The sequence below is a fragment of the Eptatretus burgeri genome, chromosome 2 (assembly GCF_056783735.1).
Source record: "Eptatretus burgeri isolate ZD-2024b chromosome 2, Ebu_testis_v1, whole genome shotgun sequence".
NCBI lineage: Eukaryota > Metazoa > Chordata > Myxini > Myxiniformes > Myxinidae > Eptatretus > Eptatretus burgeri.
In genome coordinates this window covers 152,549,295-152,569,623 of record NC_140962.1, presented here as the reverse complement: position 1 = coordinate 152,569,623, position 20,329 = coordinate 152,549,295, and the positions used below count along the sequence as shown (strand labels likewise).

Below are 20,329 nucleotides of genomic sequence, written 5' to 3'. Positions count from 1 at the left end.
TGTGTGCATTTGGTGGAATTGTATATGTGTGCTCCCGTGTGCCGCGAATAAATGTGCTTTGTGTTGAACTGTTTCCCACTTCGCTTCGTCTTTTCCTCTATTGAATCCCCATCTTGCTTCACGTAAAGGGTTGGTAGTGGGCTGAATACGCCCGATAATTAATCGAACCGTCGAGGTCGACGATAACACCGCTCGGTTATTCTGATAGTACGGAACGGGTCGCTTAAGTGGCCCGTGTCCGAAGTCGACCTGCGGCGAGGTGCGATCGCCCGGTCTACCCTCCGCGTGGGTACTTAGGTAGGTCGAATTTGGCGAGCAACCCTATCCCACGCGGGGGCTGATTGGCTCGATCGCGGTGAGACCGAAAGGTCCACCCGTGACTGGTTCCCGGCGTTAGTCCGAGAGGGTCACGACTGGATTGTCCGTCCGGTGGGCGACGTGCCGCGATTCGAGTTACGTGGCCGTCGCACGCCGGCGGGCGCGAAATCCGCAACAATATATTATAGTTTTTATAAGTTAATTTACTCATCAATTAAAAAAGAGGCGGCGGTAGCCGGTTAACCCCCCCCCCCGCCCCCAACCCCTACCTTGTACTATATATATATATATATATATATATATATATGTATATATATGTATATATATATATATATGCATATATATATATATATATGTATATATATATATATATATATATATATATATATACACTGAACAAAAATATAAACGCACCAAGCGATTGTTACTATTTTACCTCGAACTCATTAATACTAAATCTTCACAACAATTTGGTTATAGAATCCATGACAATTGAGCATTAAATTTCAAAGAGTTCCTTGAGAATTCTGGCGACAGTCTTTGCGCTACAACAGCCGACACAACCGAGGTGTCACTGTCAGAGTTCACACAGTCAGTAGCGGGTGTGTCCACCGTTGGCGTCGCGCAGAGCGGTGCATCTCTGGCGCATGGACATCACCATATTATTGATGGTGGCCTGAGGGATGTTTTCCCATTCTTCCTGGCGAGCCACACGGAGCTGGCGGACGTTATCTGGGACTGCGTAACGTTGTCGTACGCGTCGATCAAGAACGTCCCAAAGGTGCTCGATGGGCGACATGTCGGGAGAATATGGAGGCCAGTCGAGGACATCAATGTCCTCCTCATCGAGGAAGTCCATGCACATCCTGGCAACATGGGGGCGAGCATTGTCATGCTGAAACGTCACATGGTGAAGGCGCACAAACGGCACGACGATGGGTCTGAGTATCTCGTCCCTGTACCGCTGCCCGTTCAAGTTGCCTTCAATGAAATGAAGCCGAGTGCGCTCTCCATGGCATATGCCTGCCCACACCATAACACTGGCACCACCGTGTGACACCCGACGAAGGACATTGGCATCAGTGTAGCGCTCCCCAGCCCGACGCCAGACGCGGAGTCTGCCATCAGCCCGATACAGCTGGAACCGCGACTCATCGGTGAACAGCACTCTCCTCCATCGTGCGAGGGTCCAGCGCAAGTGAACATTGGCCCAGTTCAGTCGGGTCTGACGCCAAACTGCAGTGAGGTCGAGTCCCCGGTGTGGTTGGCGGGCTCGGAGGTTGGCCTCCCTCAAGCGGTTACGCACCGTCTGGGCTGAAATGCGCCTGCTATGCAGCCCGACAGTCTCATCGGCAGTCCTCGTGGCCGGTCGGAGTCGATCCCGGTGATGTTGCAGCCTCATGTGACGATCCTGACCGGCGGTGGTCACACGTGGCCGCCGGGCATGTGGGCGGTTCACGGTGCTTCCAGTCTCTCTGAGGCGCGTTCTCAGGCGGCTAATGGTGGAGTGGTGGACATCGAAGTGTGCTGCAACGGCCCGTACTGACGTCCCAGCATTCAGCATGCCAATGGCGCGCTCCCTCAAGATTTGTGACATCTGTGGCATGTTGACATTTGGCACCAGTCCACATTTTGGGGAGGCCTTTTATAGGGCAAGCTATAGGAAGTGTTTGTGTCCTGGTCACGCTCACTGACCATCACTCTGTCAAGCCCCATGGTGCTCATGGGAAGGATTACTCAACGTGTGAGTCCACACACTCAGAGTGGTCAATTTCAATGGGAACATCTGTCTTGAGCAAAACAAAGGAACCATTGCTCAAACATATCATCGGTTTGACCATTTTCCCATAATGTCAATCTTGACTTAGATATTTAGGTTGGTGCGTTTATATTTTTGTTCAGTATATATATATATATATATATATATATATATATATATATATATATATATATATATATATATATATACACACATATATATATATATATATACACATACACATACATACATACATACATATCCGTAAGGGAGACTGTGTCAATCCCATTTTCCAAAATAAACATCATCATCAAAAGCCTCCAATGCTTTCTTATTTACCTCCTCTGTATATAAATTATGTTTATAACTTCTTATTGTATTCATTTTTCGAAACCTTTGAAAACTTGGTTTATTAATTAATTTGGATGCTTGTTTCAAAGATGTAGCAAGTCATATGTTTTGTTTACTCCTCACATTTTCCATCGTCTTTCCAAATCCAGCATTATTCATTAATTTATACAAGTTCTTCTCAAAATCATTTGTAGCAAGTGTCTTTTTGTGTTAAAATTAACCAGCCTGCCTGAGAAACTAGTTTTACAGAAGTCTACCGTTGCCTGAGATAAAAATGCTGGTCAGGAGATGGAAAATGTTTATCCCTTCCTTTGAGAGACACGCCCGAAAAAACCCATTGTTTTCTCATTTCCGTGATGTCATCAACTTGTCTTATTTATTGCCGAACCCAAAGTTCGGCTTGTTTCATTCAGAGATGTCAATTGAGGAGTATTCAGACCTTGTAGATGAATCTTTTTCACAAGAAGAAAGGTGAGTTATGTTTAAACCGATTCATTATTTGTTGTTTGAAACAGAACCAAATCACGACATGATAAATAATTATTCTTTTTTTCCTGACAGGCTGTCACCAATAACTGATGTTGAAAATGAAGCCAATGAATGTCATGAAGAATGGTAGAATATGAATGAAATCGTTACAGAACTTCAATGAGTTCAAAGGAAATTACAAGATGAAATGATGACGTGCTTAGATTTTTTTACACCTTTTAACTTTGGATAAGAAGTCAAATGAAAGGTGAGAAATGAGAAACTAAAACACAACCTTTTATAAGCATGAGAGGCAACTTTTTAAATTTTCCTTCCTTGTTTTTTTATTTCCAGCAGTAAAAATGAACCAAACAACATGATGATTGGTTATGAAACGAATGAATTTCACAACCTTGAATGGGATGATTTTGAAATTCCATGGAGTGCAGACTCATTCCCAACCTGTTCCAGTTTAAACCCCTGTCTGGATGAACCTGGCACAAAACTCGATCTTCTGGAGGTATAAGTTTTATTTATAATTAATATCATTATATAATCATCTTTATGTGCCCTAATGGTTCTTCCCTCTTTGTTTTAAATACAATATGGTGTCCAAGTTTCAAAATTGCAAGCCATCCAAAGCAGAATGCTGGGGAAAAAGATTTTGTTTTACAATTGAATATTTATTCCCACCCAAAGAAAAATGTTTCATGTTTTCAATGTTGTTTAATCATATCTGCTTTGCTTACAATTATTTAATTTTCAATTACAAAAAAAAGGATAAAGGTGTAAAAAGGAGGGGGGGGATGAGTGGGTATGTGCACTCCCCCAATGACCCATCACCCCCCTCATCCCACCCACTCTCCTCCCCATGTGTGGGGGTGGGATGAGGGGGTGATGGGTCAAGGGTGGGGGCACACAAGGGGAGGGGATGATGGGGTATATGGGTGTGGCTTGTGGGGGTGGGATGAAGGGGTGTGGCTTTATGGGTGTGCCTTGCATGGGTGTGGCTTGTGTGGGTGGGGAGGGGTGGGGTGGGATGAATGGGTGTGGGGAAGGGTGGGTGTGGCTTGCATGGGTGTGGCTTGCGAGGGTGTGGCTTGCGAGGGTGTGGCTTGCGTGGGTGTGGCTTGCGTGGGTGGAGACAAATAAGGGGGCAGAGTGATTTTTTTAATTAAATGCGTTGTGTGTGGGGAACAAATAAACTTGTCATTGTATGATGGACGTGGATATCTTCTTCTTGCGTATGGCAGCTTAGCTGCTGGGGTAGCTGTCATTTCTTGGAAGCGCGACTGTGTCGCTGATGCAGTGCCCCTCTACCAGTACACACTGGTACTCATTTTGCGGACTTCGGAAGGATGACAGGCTGAGTCAAGCCCCTGGTGTATTAATTCAGTGGCCAACTGGGCTTGGACTCAGGACCCGAACCACTGACCCAACACCAGGCTTGCCGATGTGGATATGATGGATGTGGATGTGGTGTGTGGGTGTGGCTTGTGTGGGTGTGGTTTACATGGATGTGGCTTGCATGGGCGTGGTTTGTTTGGGTGGAGTAAAAAAGGGGTGGAGTCAATTTTGGAAAAAATAAATTATTTTAAATTTATTATCTTTGTCCTTTGTAATTCCTGTGAATAAAATGAACCTAAAATCTCTTCTCCTTTTAAACAATATAATTTGTAAGTCCAAGGAACTGTATCTATTACATTAACAATTTTAAAAAGTTATTTGTCCATCGCTTCGTATAACCTTTTTGAAATGAGATTTCCACCTGTATATTCTTACTATAACCACCAACTTTCAACTTAGGCTTTCTCAGATTAAACTCTTTTTCATATTCTAATTTTGTAAATGTTTCTGATCGCTTGGATTTTGTTGAGGTATGAATCGTATCGGTGTACTTATCGACAATATCCTGAATTAAAGATAACCATTGTTGAGAACCGAGTTGAGTGAATTTTTTATATCGTCTCTTTTAATGTGTGATTAAAACGCTCAATAACAACTGCTTTTCCTTCATTAAAAGGTGCTGTATAATGTAAAGCCAATATTTTAAAGAAAATTCATAAATGTTTTGTTTTAGAACTCTGTGCCTTTATCAGTCCACAATTTTTTAGGTTTTCTCTTGCTTTTATTAAATATCTGTTGGAAGGCCAACATAAGTGTGCCCACCCATCCCCACCCACACAAGCCACACCCATGCAAGCCACACCCCTGAATCCCACACAAGCCACACCCATGTACCTCTTTTGTTTTTCAAAGGGACAACCCACACATATCTACTCCTAAAATCAATAACGGTTTAAGCATACTTGTACCCCTTATCATTATTGAGTTCAATAAAGTCAGCGGACCAGATATAATCAACTTCTTTGGAATGCATCTTCCTTTTATTAAACTTTGTGATTATTGGTTATTTGTGATTTATCAGCTAATTGCTCTTCAATCTTAATGACATCATTAGATCCTATAAGTTTTTTGAATTTCCAAGTCCAAGTTTCAATTTAGCACTGATCATCTTATTCACGATGAACCTATCAACTTTTTCCCTCAAGGCTGGATTTTGTATCAAAGACAAATTATACATTTCTCGATCCACTTCGTGTTTTTTTTCCAATGTCGTGCTATTTCCATAATCAATATTGTGCTTAATACACACTTCATCAACTCTGTTTTTAGGTTTAGATGAAGGTTTAGGATTGTTCGCCTCATCTAATCTTTTATCCAAGTTCTTTCTTGGACCACAGAAATAATACCCTGGAAGATGTAATTACCTTGGTATTCCAGTTGTTGTAAATTTACTCCCTGATGAAAACTTTTGCATATCTCCTCCACAATTTTGTTTGGAAATGAATTTACACTTTTTAGAGCCACACACCGAACATATCCCTTTTTGCACAACCCTATTATTTTTACTTTTAACATAGAAGATATTTTTAGTATTGCTTTTCTTTTTACATGAGAAAATAACTCATTTATTTATGAGAAAAATTCCGACAGAGTGCGAAAACCTTTTTAGTTTCCAACATGTACATTTGAATCTTAATTTTTGAAATATAAATAATCCTTGGAAATGTCTTCACTCTCAACTCCATTTATTGAAGAAAAAAAACATGTAAAACTGAAACCAAAGTCAATTATACCAACATTGTCAATAATATAATCTTTTCCTTCTCTCTTCTACAACTCCACTTTCTCATTAAAATCTTCTCCCTAAAATCGCTGTTAATACTCAGCACATATATTTTTGCTCGAATTGTTATTTCTTTGTTTTCCTCCTCAATGCGTTGAGATCGATATACTTTCTGTACTACCTCCAATTTTTATTAATCTCACTGGTTTCCATATTTTTATGTTTATTCATTCTCTCTTTCCTCCCTCTCTCTCCCCTCCTCTCTTTTCTCCCTTGCCTCCTTCTCTCATTTCTCCCTTGCCCGCTTCTCTCTTTTCTCCCTTGCCTCCTTCTCTCTCTTCTCCCTCTCCTTTACTCTTTATCTCTTACCTCATTTTCTTCAACTCCTTCATCTCTTACTACTCTTGAACCACTTTCACCACACAGAATATCATACATATATTCAACTGCAATTCTTGATATTCCTGTATCCAAAATATATGTATTTTATAACAGGAAACCAATAAAATTTCTTCTGAATTTCTCAAAGAGCCTTGTATTTTATCAACTTTAAAACCTTTTCATTATTTAACATTTTAGTTAAATCCAAACTTGTTGGTTTAGCAACATCAGTATAAAACCAATCTTTGATTGAAAATACCCCATTCTTATGTTGTAGAACATATTTACTAAAATATCAAATACCCTTCTCTTGAAGGTATGCTTCGATACAGAAATGATAATTTTCTTGAAGCCTTCTTGTTGTCACTTATGTATCAGAAATATATGACATTAATATGATGACAGGTAATACGCCCCCCCCCGCACCCCTCCCCCCATCTTTCTATTGTAAAATCAGTTTGTATTCCCTTACTTACTATATATAATAGTGTTCTTTGTGCTTTCATGATATAAACTATGGCAAAGCTATTATTGATTTTAACCGCATTAAATTATTTTATTTGTTGTTTGCAAATCGTGCTTCCACAAATCTCATTATCGGCACCAAGTGGATAATATTATTTCTTACGAGACTGATTTAATTCTTCAGGACTTCTCGGTTTATTTTAAATGACCAAATTTATACCCTAAATCATTCATATCATATCCCCAATGTTCTATGCTATGCAAAAGATACACCCTTCTTGATAAAAGTTGATTTCAATTGGAACTGTGAATTCCGTATGACCTGGAGATAAAATCAACACTTCTGTATCTTTGGAATACACAAATGTTTTATTTAAGGATATATATTGTGATAAATCACTTAATCTCACCAAGTCATTTGCCTCAGTCGGACTTGGATAATATATTAATTTACAAGCTTTTTTAATATTAATTTTTTTTGTTATACTATATTTGTCGTTCAGCCTGTGCCTTTGTGTAATAATTTGATAAAACAATATCCAGTTCTTGGGATACACCAAAGGTAGAACCATCATTTCCAACATAAGTCATTTATATTAGATTTAAAATGTCATTAAAAAAGTTATTTTTGTTCAGTTGAAATAACACATATAGACATAATTGACCACAACACTTGGAATTTAATTCTTGGACTTGAAATGTTTGATAAACACGACTCTGTAAGAATTTAATGACTTCAACAGGTGGTGGAAGACTATAACTATCAAAATAATATTTAACTGCCATCCCCTCCCCTCGCGCTGCCATCCCCTTGCCTCGAGCTGCCATCCCTCCCCTCGAGCTGCCATCCTCTCCCCTCGCGCTACCATCCCCTCCCCTCACGCTGCCATCCCCTCCCCTCGCGCTGCCATCCCCTCCTCTAGCGCTGCCATCCCCTCCCCTCGTGCTGCCATCCCCGCCCATCGCGCTGCCATCCCCTCCCCTCGCGCTGCCATCCCCTCCCCTCGCGCTGCCATCCCCTCCCCTCGCGCTGCCATCCCCTCCCCTCGCGCTGCCATCCCCGCCCCTCGTGCTGCCACCCCCTCCCCTCGCGCTGCCATCCCCTCCCCTCGCGCTGCCATCCACTCCCCTTGAGCTGCCATCCCCTCCCCTCGAGCTGCCATCCCCTCCCCTCGAGCTGCCATCCCCTCCCATCGCGCTGCCATCTCCTCCCCAGGAACAGATTCAGCCAAAACTTTGTGGACAGGTTGGGTGTGTCACAAGGATAAACTGATTCGATTTTGGTGTCGATCCGGATCCGTATATTGGAATTTTAAAGTGATTCTTCACCATTGAGAGATGAAGGCCAAAAATGACATAGAGCACAATATCTCAAAAAGTTGTGTACAGATTATGACAATACTTGGTGGTTAAGTTTAGTTGCTGACAATCACAAGCAGATTCGATTTTGGTTCATGTCTAGATGCAGATCCGGCCTTTAGTGGGATAGAAAAACATATACTGTTCAGCCTGGCGGTGGTATGTGCTCTACCAAGTGCCGTTCTACTCCTATCGATGAGATCTTTTTAACATGTATTTCTCTTTTTTTAATGCATATTTTATAGAACACGCCCCTCTGCCTCAGATGTTATATCTATCTCTGGTAACGAGGTTTCTGACAACAATGTGACATCATGGAATCAAATGGAAGACCAAGAAGGAACCCAAAGAAGTAAAGAACAAAGATGGTGTCATCAGGAGGAACCTGGACAGGATTCGGGTTTCAGCCGCTACTCCACCACCCTCAACCCATCCAGGCGCAGCCAAGTGAGCCTAACAGAAAAATTTCTGCAAGAATTCACTTCTCTTTAGAGAGATAGATAATGAAAGAGAGAAATAGAGAGTAAAAGAGATGAAAAAGAAGAAAAAAAACAAGAATTAGAATGAATGAAGAGAACTGTGAAAAAAGGAAAATTAGAAAGAAATGTGAAAGGAATAATGTTAATTCCTGTGGGAGTGTGTGCAAATTCACCCTCCAATCAAGGCAGTCCTCTGGAGTTTATCTCCAGCGAGACAGGGTCAAGTCCATCAAGACAAGACCAATCCCGTTCCAATATTTACCATTCTATTTATCATTTCAACTTTCCTTGGGGGGATGTTTTAAAAAAAAAATTATCTGCTTGTGTATTTTACTCCAAACCCACCCTGACCGAATCCCTCCTTCCTCCCACGACAATAAATGTGACAAATGAGTTACTTGAAATTAATACTAATGGAGTTGTTAAAAACAGTGAAGATAAAACAGGAACTGGATTCATTTCTCGACTTTACCTTGAGTTCAGTATGAGCTATCTGCATGGCAACAACTTTGTGGTCCTGATGTCGTCCATCCATGCACATCGGGCACATCAATTTCCCATCATCGATGCAATATAGTTGAATTGAATTTTTATGATCTGGGCATTTCAGCTCTCCCACATCTTTTCCCGGCTCGACCAGTTTGTGCCCTTTCTCTTCATGAGGCTTCACATGCTTCCCACAGCATAGGATCTCACACGGTACACAGAGCTTGGCTGCCTCTCTATTACATGACTCACAGTGACTTCCACTGTCCTTCACATCAACCTTCAATTCAACTTCTCTCTGTGTCATCTTCACCTGTTCTACCAAACTAGCAAGCATCACATTCTTTTTGAGTTTTGGCTTTTGAGGAAATACCTCACGGCAGTTTGGACAAAAAAAGGCTTGGACTTGTTGCCTGGGTTTCCAGTATTCCTCAACACACAAATGACAAAACGAGTGGCCACAGGTCAGCGTTACAGGCTCGTTTAAAAGTTCAAGACACACGGTGCATGTGAGTTCATCCGTACAAAATCCAATATTTGTCGAATAATAAGCCATTCCGTTGGGATCAGCGAAGGGTATGCAGCAGTGTTGAAACCTGTTTGTGGAGGGTGCGAGTTGGAAAACAATTTAAGGAAAGAAAATGTGTAAATTAGCACAGAAAATAGATTACTGTTGTGATTCAAGGCTAAACAGTAAGTCCTTGCTTAACATCGTTTCATTATCAAGTCGCTGATCGATCAGAGAACATACTCATTTAAAGTCGTTATTACACACCTCTTCTGAGCACCAATGCGAGTGCACCAGTTACCCGGAGCGGTAGCACGGCAGAAAAGCTTTACGGGAAATAATATGTCCTGTCTGTTGTTTAACAGGACCTCTTCTGAGCACCAATGTGAGTGATTTTTGATACTCGGTTGGCTATTTTATGGTCATGTGGCACAACATCAATGACCGGTCTCGCTCGTTTGGCGCCGAACAGCCAAACTGTTTTCATTCCCAAAGGCTTTGATCAAAGCCTTCTCATAAGATGCTGTTCTTGCAGAGGCAATGTCACGCTGGCATAGTTCAGTGTGCCCCGACAGAACATAAATTCAGCCTTTTAAACCAAGTGATTTGTCAAGCCACTGGACATTAGCCCACACTTATTGCTCTTCCAGTAACTTTGACAATCCTCAGCCTGACAGTTGGGTGCTGCACAAGTGCTTTACCACAGTAAACACAATACTTATTTAATTTCAGTTGCCTCTCACCACAGTAAATACCTGAACAACGCTTCCAATTATGTGGTATATATTTTAGTGATCCAGAGCAGTCGTTCACCGTTCCGTTATGAAGTCGTTTTACCTCCAATTTAGTACGAAACAAATGGTTTTTCTCATTTTAAGGAAGCTGCAGTATAAAGCCTACCAGTGTACAAGCCGTAACGTAAATTCCGGTGTATAAGCCATACCGTATATACCAATGTATTGTTACGAATCTGGAAGCCTTGTGCACACAGACAGGCAGCCGTCCCGGTAGCTTAGTTATATCGGTGAGTGTTGCTAGTTAGGGCCCCCTACCTGTGTCTAATGGGAATTACATACATGCGCTGCGAAGTTATTTTATAGATAGGAATTTTACACCCCGTATCACAATAACATCTTCACCTCCATCCTGACGCGGCATTCTTCGCATGCTCGCCAGCAAGCGCGCGCATGGGTGGAGTCTAATGTAGGCATGGCGTCCCTCCTTAGCCAATCGGCAAAGAGCGGGCGTCTCACCCTCCCCGTTTCCGACTCAACACGATCGCCATTAAGCACGTGGCCAGAGGTGAGGACGTGGGCGGAGCCTCAGTCGCTTCGGCTCAAAGCTCCAGCCAATGAGCGGAGGGCGAGCACTACACGCGTGCCCTCGTCCAATTGGGAGGCCGCCACGAGTCGCGTGAGGACCCCTCGTCCAATTAGGAAGCGAGTGGTGAGAAGAAGAAGCCCCTGCCTCGAACGACAAGAGAGAGAAGGGACGGCGCGGGGTCCGGAGCGTCTGGTCTGCTGAGCGCGGAACGCATCTCGATGGCGCTGGACTGGTCGCATCTCGCTGGCGCTGGGCTGGACGCATCTCGCTGGCACTGGGCTGGTCGCATCTCGACGCTGGTCTGGTTCGCTCGTCTCGTCGAAGACCGCACGAGGCGGGAAGGTCCCATTCATTTATTTGGGGTGTGCATCTGTCTGTGGGTCTATCTTTAAGGAGGAACGGTTAAGTGCTTTTTGCCTTGTACATTACTGCATTTCTTATAATTGGATAACTCTGCTCCTTGCATGCTCCCCCCTGCCCCCATTATAAATAAATCCCGTTAAATGTTTCAGCTCGTTTTGTGTTTCTTCCATTGGCTTAGCACGGTGCGTGTTGGGAAATTTGGGAAGCGGCAAATAGGACATTTGGACCGACGGGACCTCGGTAACCATCGCTCAGGTCGAGCACGCATACGGCTTGTCCCGTACGAGTGCCGTCGATGGTGTGAATCCTCGGTAACTCGCCACATGGGCCTCGAGGTATTTTGAAGTTTGGCAGATAACCCTGTCCCACGTGGTTGATTTATTGATGATTCACGGTCCTGTAAGGGACCCGTACCTTTCGGAGTTTCCCGAAAGGTACGATCTAGATTCCGGGTGTTCGGTAGAATCGACCCTACTGCTCCACCTAGCGGTCGAGCTCGCAACCGACGCCCGGAATTACAACAGTATAAGCCCGCCCAGAGTACCTACAGTATCGGCCTTCTGTACTACCGAGCTGTGCATCGATAACATCGGTGGGTCCTGGGCTGAAGTTACTCAGGTGTGCATGAATGGTGTGTGGAGGAAATTGTTGCCTGAATATGTCAATGACTTGAAAGGATTTAAAGATGTCATCTCTGCAATGAAGAAAGTTATCCTCGTCTTGGCCAATAAAGCAGGTTTTAATGAGGTGGAAGAAGCCGACGTTACACAACTTCTTCAATCACATGAGAATGATAAGAAAAAAGCAACTCGAGATGATTTGTTTGTTTTAAATTATTTAAAACCTGGACTCTATATGCAAATAATATCTTTTGTCTGACAATAAAAAATTTCCCTGGAACCTATTCCCCACCCCTTCCCATATTTACCTTAATTCCTGTGGGAAAATTGGATTCGCTTAAAGTAGTTTCAGTTAAAGTCGCACTTTTCAAGAACGTAACTACAAGCTGAAGCAAAGACTAACTGGACTGCCATTTCTGCATACGTATTTTGTGTATGGGCATACTGTATGTAGACCAATAGCAATGGGATAGAGTAGTATTATGTAGGGCCACTGAGTCTCACAAATCCAGTTTTTCATTTTCCCTTCCTAACCATGAATAATCTCTAAATCGAAGATTTTTTCAAGTATATTGGTCAATCAATTTTGTTATTGTCTGTTTGTCGCTGACAGGTCACAATTCCAAACCGATTGTCATGAAACTTAAAGGTCAAAGGTCAAACTTCTAAAATCATCAATTTTTATCTGAAAAATCGTCATTTTTCATCCGATTGACTTGACAATTAAACAGCAATTGCATAGTGCATCACTGAATTGGGAAACCAACTATTTTTGAGATCAAAAGGTCAAAGGTCAACTCAAGGTCAAACTTCTAAAATTATCCATTTTCATCTGAAAAATCGTCAATTTACATTATATTAACTTGTAAGTTGAACAGGATTTGCATAGTCATCACTGAATTGGGAAAGCAACTATTTTTGAGGTCAAAAGGTCAAAGGTCAACTCAAGGTCAAACTTCTAAAATCATCAAATTTAATCTGAAAAATCATCAATTTTCATCCGATTGACCTGAGCCTTGATTGCTATTGTGAATTTTAATCTTAATGAAATGGACAATTTGATGTATCCATGGCAACCTTTGGAGAGGGGGTGGATTTTGCAAGTATCATGCTCTGCATGATGTCTTTTCTTATTTTTTTAAAATAATCTTTCTCTGGTGTTCTGCGTGAGGGGCAAATTCATGCCCTATGCGACTCAGAGCTCTACAAGCTGCACAGGGATGTTATGCTGAGTGAGGCACAACTCACCCAAGCCGACAAGAGGAGGGGCATCAGCTGACATCGGGCAGGGCTTTTGGAGATGATAAAAGCAGATGTAATTCTGGGGAGAGCCTCAGGAGGAGGAAATTTGCCCTGGAGGTGGAAATGTGGGCGGGGGGGGGGAGTGTTGGCGTCACAAAGAGCTCAGGACGACAAACAACTCCTCACCCCAACTCAAGCCTGAAGTGCACCAAGCACCCTGAAATGAGCCCACCCTGTCTGCGCTCCAGATGAGGGGTGCGAAGCACGGGCCATCTACACCTCACCAAGCAGGACACACAATCTTCCATTCACATGTGGCCTTGCATTTCACCTCTCGCGTGTTAAAACATGTATAGTTATTGGAGTCCTCATCTCATAACATCTGAGTGCAAGCAGATTCAAAATCAAGGTGGGGTAAATGTCTTTGAACCAGAAAGTGTCGTGAATGAGTCATCTGCCTTGGGCAGAGGATAATGCTCCTGCTTGGATGATTGTTGTTTTGGAATCACCACAAATCCTAACATTTCAAAAACATGATATTATGACAAAAACAATGTTTAAAACAACACAGATGGGGTAAGTGACTGCCACCACAACGCCAGCATGATTTGCCTGTTGGAGAACTCGACCATCTACTCCTATGCTTCAGCACAGAAGAGCTCGCCCTCTGAACTGAGGTGTTGTGTTGAGCAGATTGGTTTACTTTGTTTCTCAGCTGACGATAACGAGTTCAATTTGTTCACATTAAACAAACTTGACTAGGAGTTCTGCTCCCTGCTGGTGATATCACGCAGCCCTTCATCGCAAGTCAGAAAGGTACTCGTGGTTGACAGCTTTAGCGAGATCGAGATCGAGAACGGCCAACAACCTCCGGAGGATCAATTCCTTGTTGATGCCAATCACGAAAAATCCCTCGGCATATCGTCCAATGTGGCACCAAATTCACAATGTTCAGCCAACCGGCGGAGGTCAACAACAAACTCAGACACCGACTGACATTCCTTCCTTCCTTCCGTGAATGTAGAACTTGTACCGGGACATGATTTTCCTGGGTTTCAGCTAACGGTGTTTGGCCATGATCTTAACAATTTAATCATAGGTTCTGTCCTTCAGTTTATCAGGGGAAACGATGTCCATTATCAAATGCCACAATACGTCCAGACCTAACTTCTTCATCCGTGCTACAGAGCTGGGGATAACTTCATTTTTCATAGTTATCATAAAATACTTGCAGAGTACCCACCCTACGGGCGATCTTGTTTCAAGCATGCAACATGTTCTTCTGATGCATACCTTTATTTGGGTGGTGTATCGGCAATGGACAGCTCTGTAGAGGCAAAAAAAAAACCCAGATGACGTGCATGAAGCAAAAACATATCTACTGCTTATCATTCAAAATGCCTCACTTAACTGGAAAACATGGGGACAGGAATACTGCACTTGAAATGGTAGACTTGTAATACCAGGGACAACCTGGAGGTGGTGCTACACGATACACATTTAAATACAGGATTTGTATCCCCTCGCACCTCTTCACCCCCCCCCCTCTTCACCCCCCTCCCCACCCCCCAGATCACTGGCAAAGATAAAAACACACCTATACAGTAATTGGGGTCATGCTGATCCTATGTGGAAAGTCTAGAGGGAATCGGCCCAGAACTGTAGGAGGAGTAGCATGACAATCAAACACACAAACACTGTCTGTGAATGAAAGTGAGAACAAGGGAAGAAAGGGGGAAATGATTGTGAATTTAACATTCCATCTTTATTTACTTTTAACATTATTTTTAACAAAAGGGAGCAGGAATAATGCAGGCATGATAGGCCGAACGGTCTTCTCATGCATCAAAGTTCCCTGCGTAACGTTGTTAAGAACGGGAAGAAATGAGGAAGGGGACAGAGAGTTGGGGGTGGGGTGCATGGACTTGGAAGAGGGAGAATGAGACGTTGGGAAAGGGGGGGAGGGGTTGAGGACATGGGGTTGGGGCAGTTGAAGACTTGAAGAAAGGAGGGAGGGGATGACAGAGTTGGGTTGGGAGAGGGGAGGAAGGGCAGAGAGAGGAAATAGTTGGGATCGAGGGGTTTGAGGCTTTTGAGGGGGGAGTTGAAGACTTTGGGTTGGGAGGGGGAGCAGAGAGTTTGGGTGTGATGGCAGGGGGGGCAGAGGGAGGACAGAGTTGGGAGGGGGGTTGAGGACTTGGGATTGTGCATGTGTGTGGGGGGGGGAGGCGGGGTTGGTGGGGGAGGATTGGGGACCTGAAGTCACATTTTACGTGATGCAGAATTTCCATGGGTCCCAGATAGTCCCTTTGGGTATTTTGCGTCCTCATGGTCTTTTGGGTCATTGGGGTCTTTTGGATCCCTTGAGTCTTTTGGGTATTCAGGGTATTTTGTGTCAGTCAGGTCAGGTATAGGAGCATGCACCGAAACAGCGCGTCGCCACGTCCACTTCCTGATGGTATCCAGCGGCCTCAGTCTGGCCATCTCCCAGACAGATGCTTGGCCCGTCCCCATCTCCTGAAGATGGTGATCAACCTGCTGCAACCATGAGGCACGTGGTCAGCCCATTGGCCTCCTTCACTCACGAGGCTCCCACACTGAGAGAATCTGGTGAGAAGGATCAGCATCAGGAAAATGAGCCCCATGTCCATACAGCCGCAGCTGATTGCTCACGGACAATGCAGGTAACAAATGTCATTTGAGTCTCTCTCAGCAACCGCTCGTTGAACAGGATTCTCTGAAGAGACCTGGTACCAAAGGAATTAAGACTCCGTCTCAGATTCCTGGTCAGTGTCCAAGTCTCACATCCGTAGAGCAGGACTGGAAGCACCAAGGACCTGAAGACTCAGACTTTCGTCCTCCCGCACAGGTACCAACAGTGCCACACCCCATGATCCAGTGAATCCATGACTCCCCAGGCCCGACCCAGACGTCTATTGACCTCTGGCTCACAGCCAGCAGAGACAGGAATATCACTGACAAGGTAAGTGAATTTCTCCATGACCTCAACATCCTCACCACAAACAGGTACAGACAGGATAGCAGCATCCAAGATGTCATTGAAAGCCTGAAACCCAGGAAACCCATAATCCCAGCAGTTCCAACTCCTCATTCAGCACCACAAGAGCCCCCAAAAGGATATCCAGAGTCTCCGCAAAGATGACTGCATCATCTGCAAAATCAAGGTCAGAGATCTTGACATTCCCAAACAACACACCACACTTGATCTCTCTGATATCCTCCCCAGAATCCAGACCATACAAGCACTGAAAAGTGTGGGGGCCAGTACACACCCGAGACGGACTCCAGTAACAACTGGAAATAAGTCAGAGATTGTATCACCACATATCACAACACTCTCAGTAGCAGAGTATAGTTCAGACATCAATTTGATCAGTTTAGGTGGCACCGCACGAAGACCAAGAATCCTCCAGAGGGCATCCAGATTCACTCAATTTATTGCTTTGCAGAGATCAACATAGGCTGCAAGCAGCCCCTGCCGAAACTCTCATCTGCTTTCAGTGAGAACCCGAAGAGCAAGGATACGGTCAATCGTTAACCTCTTTGATGTAAAGCCTGACTGCTCTGGGCGCTGGTGCTCAAGCAGATGGTGGCGAACTCTATCAAGAATTATCCGAGCAAAGACCTTGCCTGGCACCGAGAGCAGCGTCACCCTCGGTTGTCGTTGCAGTCCTGGCGATCACCCTTCCCTTTCCAGAGAGGGACAACAAGGCTCCTCTTCCAGTCAGTTGGGATGATGATGCCTGTCTTGGTCTACAATCTCGTGAAAGTGAAACACACAGGTATTCCAGGGTGGACAGGCTTCAATATACTATTGTGTTCAGCTTCAATTCACAAACAGCAAGGCAAATCCAACCTTCGCCTTTTGGTCATCCTATGTGGATGTGGTGGACGATTTATTGCTTCTTTACCAGAGCTACAAGAAGAGGAAACTGGGAGCTGCACCTCTCTGCTGTCAGAAGTATTTTTCTATGCATGTTTGCAGATGTCTCCAATTGAGCCCAAAAGGTCACCACACAGCTCTGCCTTCGTCTCCCTCATGTCCAGTCGCAGCCTGTCCATTATGGCCAGTGGCCTCAAATTGTCAGTTCGTGCCTGGCTGTGGCATCACGTCACTGCCATGCTGCTTCTGTGGATTTCCGGGTTTGTTGAGATTTCAGGGCTAATGGGTAGTGAAGAGGACTCCACGGTGCCCTCGAGTGGTCTTTCCACCTCGATGTCAATTTGGGTTGCGGTGGTGTTTCACCAGCTTTGCCTCTCCTGGTTATGCTCGTCCTGGCTCAATATTGTGGCGGTTGGCTACAAAAAATTCTTACGTGTGGCTCTCCAATTTTGCTTTGAGGCACAAAAATTTACCACGGGAAAATGGCATGACTGGGCACGGGAGAAGGATTACATGAAGCAAAAAACGAGTATGCAATAAACAAATACAAATGAATCGGTAAATAAACCCGGTTATAACCCTTGCCACCCTCGAACAAACGAAACATCGCAGATTTTTTTTAACGGTTCTTATCTTATCTTTGGGCCCGTTCACTCACTCGACAAGAACACAGTACAGGGAATAGAAATAATAAACAACACCGAGAAGTCGATTTCAAACCCGGAGGCAAGCTGTGCGGGAGTCCTGGAAGCAGAGTTATCGGGAGCTCTCTGGTGCAACCCGGTGTAAAAACTCCTCAAGCTACATAATTGTGGCTCCTTCGAAGCCCTCGTTGCTTGAGGGAAATAAATATTCACAGCTTCGGCACTCTCAGCAACTCTTTCTGCCAATCTCAGGCTGTCTCGCCCAGCGTTATTGTTACGAATTTGTAAGCTCACTGCACACAAAAGTCAGGGTCCCTATAGAACAGTTATTTCGATAAGTAAATGTGGACAGATAGCATGCTTTCCCCTATGTGTAATGGGAATAAAGTGTGCATGCACTGCGAAGTTATTTTATAGATGGGATTTTGACATCATTTACATCTTGAACAACAACACGCCTTCACCTCGCTTCCTCACACTGACGCCATTGTCTCCGTGCGTCCGACCACGTACGTGGGCAGAGATTTCCATCGCCTCAGACCGAGACTCCGCCCAGGAAGGCAGGGGCATTCCCCTTGTCCAATCAGGCCACAGAGTTCGACTTTCCCACGACACGCCGGCCAATGGGGGTTGAGATGGCCACAGAGTTCGACTTTCCCACGACACGCCGGCCAATAGGGGTTGAGATGGCCGCAGAGGGCGGCTTTCCAACACGCCGGTCAATGAGGGTTGAGATGGCCACAGAGTTCGACTTTCCCACGACACGCCGGCCAATGAGGGTGGAGGCCGCCTCAGAGGACGATTTTCTCACCCCGGACAAGAAGGAAGTACAAGAAATGCCAGGCTGGGTAGTGGAGGTAGTAAATGGGTTGTGGTCACGGTCGTGGTGGTCATCATCATCGCGTTGCGGGTTCGAGTCCCGCCAAGCTGGATCATCGTCGCCTCTGATCTTCTCCTTGGCCTTGGTCGATTGGTGCGTGGCCGGTTGGAGAGGGTGGTACCTGGTGCTTGGAGCGGCATCGTGTTGCGGGTTTGAGTCCCGCCGAGCCGGATCGTCGAAGACCACACGAGGTGGACAGGTCCAAGCACAGGCTCTGGTCTCCAGCACACCTGTCCTCGAGCTGGAAGCCTTCAATAAAGACCATTTCTGTGTCCATTTCTGTGGGGTCTGTGGGGTCCGTGTGTGTGTGTGTGTGTGTGTGTGTGTGTGTGTGTGTGTGTGTGTGTGTGTGTGTGTGTGTGTGTGTGTGGGCCCATCTTCAAGTAGCAACTGGATAAGTGCTTTTGCTTGTATATTGACTGCATTTCATATAGTCGGATAACTCTGCTCTTCTGTGTTCCCTCCCTGCCTATTGTAAATAAATATCCATATTGTTGAATGTCTCAGCTCGTTTCTGCGTTTTCTTCATTGGTTTAGCACGGTGCGTGTTGGAAAATTTGGAAGTGGCAAATTGTGCATTTGGACCGACGGACCTCGGTAACCATCCGCTCGGGTTATGCATGGTTCGAGCACGATAACGGCTCATTCTGCTTGAGCTCCGCCGAGGGTGAATTTCCCCGGTAGTTTGGACGACGTGGGTACTTAGGTAAATTGAAATTGGCAATCGACCCTATCCCACGCGGTCGACCTATTGGCGATCTTCGGTCCGATAAGGGGCCCGGCGGCTCCGGAGTTATCCTGGGTGACGACCAATAAATTCCGGGTGTTCGGTGGAGCCGACTCTACTGCTCCATCTCGCGGTCGTGCCTTCCACCGAAACCCGGCTCCACAACAATATTACCCTCTCTTGTCTTTTCCGTCTCTCTCAAAAGCAGCTGCATCCCAACCAGTGTGATCACTCCTTGGCTTTTTTCATAAGATCTTGGCTATTCGTTGTTCACCTTGGCGTCTTGATTTTCTATAGGTTTTCTATTATCTTCGCTTTTCCAAAACCTTGTGAATTCTTGGCTTTTTTCATTGGCTCACCTTGGCATTTATGAAAATGAGGAGTGGTCACACTGGTCCCAACTGTGATTCTCTGCATTAGCTACCTCGCCAACTGTGCCTCTCTGCGCAAGCTGCGTCACCAACAACCTCCAAATTTCACCTCTCTTTCCAAGCAGCCGTTAACAGGCTCAATCAATAAAGTGTATGGGAGACGGGTGGTAGTGGGGGAGATTAAATATTGTTGTGGAAATGGGCCCTTAGTGGGTTATAAAAATATAGGATTAGCCCAGATCCCCCATTAAATGCATGTTTAGCCAGGTTGTTTGTTTATCGGACGTTACGTGTGTGTCGGGAGGTGTAGCAGGCTGTCCAGTGTTCGTGCAGTGGTGGTGTACCGAGAGGCGCCTTGCTTCTTTTTCCTTCCCCCCTTCTAACGAGCCCCGCCCAGGGCTCTGAGAGTGTCGGTAGGCGAGACGTGCAGGCAGCCGATTGGTGGAGAGCGGCTGCGGAATGGAGGGATGGACCAATCACGTATCCCCGGAGGCATCCCAGAAGAGCGAGCCCCAGGAAGGCAAGGAAGAAACGACCAGTGTCGAGTCTGC

At 44.9% G+C, this 20,329-nt stretch overlaps 1 protein-coding gene across 12 annotated transcripts in view; it reads right to left on the bottom strand.

Annotated features, from left to right (window-relative positions):
- The window catches only part of LOC147033582 (E3 ubiquitin-protein ligase Midline-1-like), a 126,221-nt gene that overhangs the window by 101,943 nt on the left and 3,949 nt on the right, over positions 1–20,329 (bottom strand). For 6 of the 12 annotated variants that reach the window (XM_085856836.1, XM_085856743.1, XM_085856806.1 and 3 more), the window contains 2 exons: positions 14,496–14,579; positions 9,183–9,792 (listed from right to left, as the gene is read on the bottom strand). In XM_085856836.1, the coding sequence (XP_085712962.1) occupies positions 9,183–9,792; positions 14,496–14,521 (636 nt within the window). In that variant the 5' untranslated portion in view covers positions 14,522–14,579. Of the gene's footprint in view, positions 1–9,182; positions 9,793–13,258; positions 13,364–14,495; positions 14,580–20,329 lie in introns of those variants that run through there. The other 6 variants (XM_085856770.1, XM_085856750.1, XM_085856760.1 and 3 more) reach the window with 5 other exon arrangements.